At 48.3% G+C, this 9,200-nt stretch overlaps 1 protein-coding gene and 1 pseudogene across 1 annotated transcript; both read left to right on the top strand.

Annotated features, from left to right (window-relative positions):
• The first annotated feature begins 1,195 nt into the window (after positions 1-1,195).
• LOC147960529 (uncharacterized) lies at positions 1,196-4,167 on the top strand. Its single transcript, XM_087536993.1, has 2 exons — positions 1,196-1,268; positions 2,760-4,167. Exon 2 carries the CDS (start codon positions 2,767-2,769, stop codon positions 3,817-3,819), a length of 1,053 nt encoding a protein of 350 aa, XP_087393119.1. The 5' UTR covers positions 1,196-1,268; positions 2,760-2,766; the 3' UTR covers positions 3,820-4,167.
• Positions 1,274-2,749, top strand: LOC147960530 (uncharacterized; annotated as a pseudogene).
• Positions 4,168-9,200: the final 5,033 nt, after the last annotated feature.

Raw genomic sequence — 9,200 nt, 5'->3', positions numbered from 1 at the left:
TTTAGTGAGATCTACGAGTACAAATGGCTCAAAAAATCCTAAAAAAATACTCCCTCCTGTTGTGATTAATTAGCACATATTAATTAGAGGGAAATCTCCCCCTGTCCTGCGGGGACACAGCTTCAGTAACTTTGTGAAGCTAAGGGCATGTTCGGATCTCCTCTGACTTCTCAAAACTCCACATATCCAGCTTCTCCTCCTCACTTCTACTTCACTTAGCGACCGCAGGATCGTTCGACAGCATCTGACTCCGATCGTGGCGCTCGCTTGGGGCTGCCAGCCCATTAAGCGTGGAAGTGGCCCGGTTGGGAAGCAAATCAGACAGGCCTAGGCTAGGCCCAGTCGGAAGGGATGCGCTGGAGAAGAGGAATGTATCGAGTGAACCGGTACGCTGCCTCAAAGTCACTTGGCGGTGGCATCCTCGGGCAATATCGCTCAACTCCAGCTTCCCTGTTTTCTCGGATTTGGAAAATCCCAGCTCCCTCAACTCCTCACTTTTTGCACTAGATGTCTCACCAGCTTCTAAATCGCAGCTTCTGGAGTTAAAACCGTTCGGCCCAGCTCTGGTCATGGAGTTGGAGAAGCCAGGAGCTGGAGCACTCCCGAACAGGCCCTAAGTCTTACCGTAACTTAGCCCCCTCTACCAACCATCCATTCAACATCCGACGAATCAGATTGATCCATATTCCGGATAATTTTTTAAAAAATGTTCAGAAAATTTTAAAAATTTTCCAATAAATCATAAATATTTCGTTTAGTATTCTGTGAAAATTTCAATCCATTTGGATGTATAGTTTGCGAATACACATTTTTTATTTATTTGAGCTCAGAAAGTTATTTAATCACAAACCATACATCCAAATGGGTTGAGACTTTCACAGAATACTAAGCAAAACATTTATAATTTATTGTAATTTTTTCAAATTTTTCTGAACACTTTTAAAAAATATATTCAAAATATGGATCAATCTAGTTCGTCGGATCTTGAATGAATAGCTGACAGAGGGGGCTAACGTTAAAACTTAGCTTCATGAAGTCACTGAAGCTGTGTCCGTCCTGCGGCATGCAGGCGCCTTGTAGCAACCGACGCATCTCTTTTCCCCTCTCCTCTAACCGTTGCATCGGTTCCAACCATCGCGTCTTGTGCGATGCGTCTTTTCCAAAGATATATAAGCTGTACTAGTTCTATCAATTAATACAAGTTGATCTTTCACTTAAACACGTTATCACGCACGCTCTGCCGAGAGCACAGGAACGCCTCGCCGATGGTGAGATGCCTGGACTCATCTCTTTCTTCCTCCGCCTCATCCGTGAGGACGGCCGCCGTCGCCAGCCCGTGGCCGTCATGGAGTACGCGGGCGCCGTCGCCGCCGATTCGGACACCATGGCGCTGGACAAAGTCACCATGCCGCTATACGCGGCCCTCGACGTGGCCTCCTCCCCCAGACACGGCCATCGCGCCGCTGCTCCCGGTGACCACGCCCCAACGATGGCCGGCCCCGGCGCGCCTCCCGCACACGAAGAAGAGATCCCCGGGTCCGTGCTCGCGGCTCCAATGCGGATTCCATCTCCGCCTCCAGCGCCGGCTGACGAGCCCGGCTTCTTCATCTTCGTGCCGTTCCCGAGCGGCGCCGGAGGGACGACCCAAGCCGCTGGCCCGACGCCGGTCGCGCAGCCTGGAGACGAGGACGCCGGCCCGAGTCGCAGCGCCACCGAGCCCCCGCACGCCCCCACCTCCGTGCTGGACGAGGCACAGCCGTCCCCGCGCACGGTCGCCCGACCGTGCCTCCAGGACTCCACGAGCATGGAGGGACGCCGCCGCCTGTTTGGTCGCGCCATCGCCGCCATCGACCGCCGCCTAAGCCGCCACTCCGGCCTCGCCTCCGCTGCTGTCTACATCTCGTCGGAGGATAAGGGAGGCACGCCGGCGAGCCCCCTGTGAACTGCGGCAAAGGAGTGGGGTGGCGGCGCCGCCAGGCGTCTCGTCGGGAGGGGATTGAATCCCCTGATCCCTAACCGCTCGCCATATAAGGCCGGCTGACCGCCCCATCTCCACATGGGCCGTGGGCCTAGCCCAGATCGCCCTAGGCTACAGGCCAAGTCCTTAGAAAGTTTTTTTTCTTCTGGTTTTTCCAGTTTAATTCTTGTAACAGTAGTTTTAGCAGTAATGTCTCACTGTTTAGCACTGTTTAGCCTCTGTACATGTAGTTATTTACATTCTAGTCTGGTATTTAGATTTACTCTATTTTAGGACATGTGTAAATATATCTAGGCGTGTGTTTACATTATGTAATGTATTTGATAATGTAAATAAAGGACCAACATTATCTAGAAATGTCATGTTCTATGTGTTTACCACATACCAATTTTCTAGAACATGTTTCAACGATTGAGATTAATTTCTCTCGTACAACAAACTTGCAAATTTTTTATACACGCCTCCCTCATTATATTTGGAATCACGGTCTACATTTTGTCCAATTCGACAAATGATTACCTTGAATATGCATTTCCTTATATTTAAATTGAATAACATACACAAGGTAATAGAAACAAGCGCATCTACTGACATCGTCAGATTATGTAGCCTATTACCGTGAGATCCATGCGATCTTCGACGTGTTATGTTCAATCAATTGAGGTCTACATTATTCAAGTTCTTCACTTGAGTATCAAATTTTGCACCATTATTACAATACAACCATGATGGTTTTTAATTTACCCTCCGTAAATTAATTATCTCTGATTCATCCATGTAGGTAAACGATGACCGCAAAAGAATTTGAGGAGCTTGCCCTCAATGGCCACAACTACCCTACATGGGCCATGGACGTCAAGATCAGACTTGCTTCCTATGGGATAGCGCGTGCAATCCAGGACCCGGAGACTCCCCTACCGGCCGGAACCACGCCGCTGACAGAGCAGCAAAACTATGCAGCTTTATACATCATAAGGCATCATATTCACCCAGATCTAAAGTCTGAGTACTTAGAGGAGGAATCTCCCAGTACTCTGTTTCTAGCCCTCAAAACGAGATATGAACAGCAGAAGGCAGTTGTCCTGCCAGAAGCACTCCATGATTGGACTCACCTTCGTCTTCAGGATTTTAAGTCCGTCGGTGAGTACAACCACAAGGTTCATAAGATAAGTTCCAAATTACGCTTTTGCGGGAAGGAACCTACTAATGCGGAGAAGATAGAGAAAACTTTATCTACTATGCTCCCTGCGGACAAGATCCTCCAGCAGCAATACTGTGCTCGCAACTATACTATCTATTCCGAGCTTATTCATATGTTACTCCAGGCTGAAAAGCATGATGAGCTACTCGCTAAGAATGGTTCTCAACGCCCAGTTGGGGCACAACCTTTACCTGAAGTTCACATGAATGTCATGAATAGACAGAAGTTTGATGGTGCCTTTAGGGGATATCAATCAAATTTCCAGAACAAGCGAAAGTGCATTAGGAACAGGAGGTCTAGGAACTCAGACAAGGGAAAAGGCACTGCAAAGCCCAAGCATGATAAATCTCTGCTTTGCAACAAGTGTGGATGCTACACACACCCCACCGACAAGTGCAAGATCCCGAAGCATCTGGTTATGCTGTACCAGCAATCTCAGGGACGCAAAGCATCTCAAGGGAAGAGGTTCGAAGCCAACTTCAACCTTCATTCAGACAGCGCCAATGGAGCTGGTAGTTCGCACGACGTTCCTCCTGGACCGAGCAACACCATTGCGTTCCATCAACCAGAGGACCTTGCTGACATGGAGAGCATGATGATTGAGTATACCTCAAACGACGTGTTTGGAGACTTTGACTAGTCCCACAATCTCCGTAGTGATCTATTTAGCTATGTCCATTTGTGATGTTGTAATAAGAATATAAGTATTGTTGTTGTCTTTATATTGTATCAGCACATTTGATATAATAAGATGTAATTGTACCAACATATTTGATATAAATAAGATTGTATTCTATGTATTTACATGAGATTTTCTTATTGAAAGTTATTTGTCTTATATATAGTTCTCTACGGTGACAATCCGATGGAAGAGGAATTATGCCTTGTGGATAGTGCAACCACAAACTCCATACTGAGGGAGATGAAATATTTTCAAACTCTGGAAAAAATGAATGGAGATATTCTAACTATCGTTGGACGCGATACGGTAATCGTTGGCACTGGACGTCCCATATTTACCCTCCCAGGTGGTACACAAGTGACAATTGAGGATGCTTTGTTGTATCCCGACTCATCACGTACCCTGATCAGTTATCAAGATATCCGTAAAAATGGCTTTCACATTGAAACCCATGAAGACAACAAAGAGGAGTATCTACTCTTCACCAAAGATCACGGATATGGCAAGCAGGTACATGAAAAAATTCCTTCTCTATCGTCTGGTTTGTACTATACGTACATCAAACCCGTAGAACATGTTGCCTACAATGTAATTTTTCAAAATGTTGACGCATTTCAAACCTGGCATGATCGCCTAGGCCATCCCGGGATCGGGATGATGAGAAAATTTACTAGCAATTCCATTGGTCATAATTTGCTCGAGTCAAAATTTCCTCAATCTTCAGACTTTGTGTGCACATCTTGTGCCACGGGAAAGCTAATTTTGAGACCCTCTCACCTTAAAATACAAGATGAACCACTTCAGTTTCTTGAACGTATTCAAGGAGACATTTGTGGTCCCATCCAACCATTATCTAGACCTTTCCGGTACTTCATGGTTCTAATTGATGCATCTATAGGATGGTCACACGTGTGTCTTGTATCCACGCGAAACCATGCATTTGCCAAGATAATGAGGCAAGTCATTAAATTACAAGCCCATTATCCATAAAGTCAAATTAAGTCAATCCGCATGGACAATGCTACAGAATTCTCCTCACGTGCTTTTAATGATTATTGCATGGCCCTGGGGATTGAAGTTCAGCATTCTATTCCATATGTCCATACACAAAATGGTTTGGCTGAATCATTGATTAAAAGGATCAAACTCATTGCAAGACCTTTGTTAATGAATTGTAACTTGCCAACCTCTTGTTGGGGTCATGCGGTTCTACACGCTGCTGACTTGATACAATTGAGGCCTACTGCATATCACAGTACTTCCCCTCTGCAATTGGTACGTGGAAATCCTCTTAGCATTTCCCATCTGCGTCAGTTTAGATGTGCTGCATACATCCCGATCTCACCACCACAGCGGACATCCATGGGCCCACATAGGAAACTGGGGATCTATGTGGGGTACAAATCACCATCGATTATTAAGTACCTGGAACCCCTTACTGGGGACCTGTTCACAGCCCGTCACGCTGATTGTATATTTAATGAGGAACAATTTCCGGCATTAGGGGGAGACTTCAAGTACCAGAAAGAATGCCCGGAAATTGATTGGAATGATCAAGCCATTTCGTCCTCTGATCCACGTACACAAGAGACCGAACTCCAAGTTTGGAAAATCATTAATTTGCAACATCTTGCAAATAACCTGCCAGATTCATTTACTGATCTAAAAGGTGTTACAAAGTCCTTAAACCCGGCCAGAAATGCGCCCGAAAGAGTGAAGGTACCAATAAAAACCACACAACTCCCTGTTCCTAAAAAGAGGGGGAGTAGTACGGCCTCTGACCTGGAACAAACTTCCAGCAAGCAACAAAGGAAATCGAGGAGAAAAACCTCGGAGTCAGTAAATGCAAGTCAACTCAACGTTGATAAACACCTTATGGATAGTATACACCCAGTGGAAGGGCAACCTCCACAACCCAGCTTCAGTTTGCACACACTGGTTGGGCCATCAGAACACCCAAATTCACGCGTATTGGGAAATCACGAAGAGTCACTAGGGGTGCAGGAAATTTCCATCAACTATGTCGATTCTGGAGAATCTTTCGATCGTAAGTCTACGACTGTCAACATTTATTTTGCTGAAAAAATTGCAGATATCCTTCTCACTGATCATGATCCAAAGACTATCGTTGAGTGTCAAAAACGCTCCGACTGGCCTAAATGGAAGGACGCAATACAAGCAGAAATTGCCTCGCTTAACAAAAGAAAGGTATTCACTGAAGCAATACCGACACCTCCCAATATTTTCCCAGTCGGATACAAATGGGTTTTTCTCCGAAAACGGAATGAGAACAATGAGGTGGTGAGATACAAAGCAAGGCTCGTAGCACAAGGGTTCACGCAGAGACCCGACATTGATTTCAATGAGACATATTCTCCCGTAATGAGTGGAACCACTTTCCGATACCTTATATCGTTGGCAGTGCAAAACTGTCTATCTATGCAGTTGATGGACGTCGTGACCGCATATCTTTACGGGGCACTAGATGGACATGTATATGAAGGTTCCTGGCGGAATCTCTATTCCGAATACAAGCACAAACGCAACATGTATTGTGTAAAACTGAATAAGTCATTATATGGCTTAAGATAGTCGGGACGGATGTGGTACAACCGACTTAGTGAGTTCCTTCTTCATAAAGGTTACTCCAATAATAGTGATTGCCCATGTGTCTTTATCAAGAAGTCCTCTACAGGATTTTGCATTATTCCAGTGTACGTCGATGACCTCAACATCATTGGCAACACACAAGACATTGATGAAGCACACAATCACCTAAAGATGGAATTTGAGATGAAGGATTTGGGTAAAACCAAATTTTTCTTAGGTATTCAATTTGAGCACCTTCCCTCGAAATCATGGTACACCAAGCTACTTATATCCAGAAAATATTGGAGAAATTCAATATGGACAAATCCTACCCATCTAAAACTCTCATGGTGGTTCGCTCTCTAGACGTAGAGAAAGATCCGTTCAGGCCAAGGGACGATGGAGAAGAAATATTGGGACCCGAGGTTCTGTATCTCAGTGTTGTTGGAGCGCTCTCGTATCTTGCAAATTGCACGAGGCCTGACCTCGCATTTGCAGTGAATCTACTTGCTAGACATAGCGCAGCTCCCACCAAACGCCATTAGTCCAGAGTTAAGAATATCTTTCGATATCTCCAAGGCACAAAGGATCTTGGCCTATTCTTTCAGTTCCAGAGAAATCAAGACTCTAATATGATTGGATACGTCGATGTTGGCTATTTATCTAATCCCCATAATGCCAGATCACAATCCGGCTTTGTGTCCCTACATGGTGGAACCGCCATATCATGGAAGTCTTCTAAACAGACTCTGGTGGCAACATCTACCAATTATTCTGAAATAATTTCATTATTTGAGGCATCACGCGAATATGTGTGGCTTCGCAGAATGATAAACCACATACAAAAATCATGTGAAATTGGTTCTATTGAATCACCTACCATTATCTACGAAGATACTGCGGCTTGTGTTGCACAAATGCAAACAGGATACATTGAGAGTAATATCACTAAGCATATTTCTCCTAAGTGATTTTCCCCCCATGATCTTCAAAAAAGTGGGAAAATAAACATCTTGCAAATTAAGTCATGTGAAAATCTTGCTGATTTATTTACCAAGTCTCTACCAAATTCTAGATTCCAGAAATATGTTCATGGAATTGGTATGCGACGACTTCGGGACTTGCAAGAATCAGGTGGAGTGTCTCCCTGAGCTGTACCTGTTTGAAGTATCATATTACATTTCTTTATCTCTGTGAATTTTATGTTTCAAGTTCTCATCAAGAATATTAATGAAGAATTACCAGAGAAGAATCCTTTTGAGATGATGATGCAACCTGGACAATCTTTCAAGATGACGATTCTATCTGATGATCATATGACGATTCTATATGGACAAGCGTAGATTAGGGGAGTGTTGTGATTAATTAGCACATATTAATTAGAGGGAAATCTCCCCTTGTCCTGTGGCATGCAGGCGCCTTGTAGCAACCGACACATCTCTTTTCCCCTCTCCTCTAAGAGCATCTCCAGCCGTGCCCCCAGAAAGGCCTCTCCAGGTGATTTTTTCGCGTCGGCGCCAAAAACGGCCCAGTTGCACCCCCAGGAGCCCGATTTTCGCCGTCCTGGGCCGAAATCAGCGCCGGCGGACCCAGGCTGAACCCGGCGCACTGGGGGGCGCCCGCGGGCACCGGGGCGAGTTGTTTTGGCGCGAAGCAACCGCGGGCGCACCGAGTCAGCGAGACGGGCGCTTCATCGCCCTCATCGCCTCGGTTCCCACGGGAATCAATGCCAAGGCTGTCGCGCTGCCGCCGCCGGCCAGCCTTGCCATTGATTCCTCACGAGCGGCGCGTCACGGGGTGGCGCACCGACACCTCCCCTCCCGCGCACGCGTACACACGGGCGCGGCTATATAAGCCAGTGGCCTCCCTCGCCTCTGGCCACACCCGCCCTAGCCGCCGAGCTCTACATCTCCCGTGCGCCGCCGCCGAGCCCTCCCTCTCCCTTTCCTGTGTGCCGCTGCCGAGCCCTCCCTCTCCCTCTCCCGATGGCCGAACGTTTCCCCGGCAGCGGACAACGGCTTCGGCCGCCGCTCTCTCCGCGAACAGGAGTCGTGGCTCCTGTTTGAGGCCAACATTCCGGTGCCGTCGGACATGCGCGCCGGGCCGACGGGATGGAGGCTCAGCAACGGGGGAGTGCCCATTCCCCCGTTGCCCGACGCCGTGGCACACGCACCCTACTTCGCCGCGAGGTAGAGATCGTGCGCTCCTCCCTCACCGACGAGCAGCTCGCCCCGCCCCAGTACGCCACCGACAACCACGGGCGTGGACGGCATACTTCGAGCACCGTCAGCAGCAGAGGCCGGCGTCCACCAACGGGGCGCCGGTGGTGGGCGGCACGAAGAACAGCGAGGGGCGCCACCTGTGGTGGGGCGTCCCCGGCCGCACGCTCGAGGGTGTGCTGACGCACCTTGAGGGCGGCAACAACCCGCCGCTGGCGTAACCCCCGACGAGGGCGGCCGCCCCGGCCCAACGCCGATGCGTCGGGCAATGGATGCCCAGGAGGTTCGGCTCCTTGTCTTCCTCCTCGCACTCTTCTTCCCATTCCTCCGACACTCCGGCGCTGCTCGGCGTCAAGGCCGAGTCCGCGCCGGAGACGCCGCTCGGCCGGCGCACTCGCAGCGCCGGCATCTTCATCAACGAGGGCGGCCGGCGCGCCTCCTCGTCGGCTCCTCCGCGCTTCTTCAAGCCAAAGACGGAGCCGGGGCTCGCGCCGGTGAAAACGGAGCCGGGTCTCCCCGCCATGAAGATGG

The sequence above is a fragment of the Triticum urartu genome, chromosome 7A (assembly GCF_056163025.1).
Source record: "Triticum urartu cultivar PI428250 chromosome 7A, HENAU_Tu73, whole genome shotgun sequence".
In the NCBI taxonomy this organism is placed as follows: Eukaryota; Viridiplantae; Streptophyta; class Magnoliopsida; order Poales; family Poaceae; genus Triticum; species Triticum urartu.
This window is presented reverse-complemented; position numbering and strand designations above follow the sequence as displayed.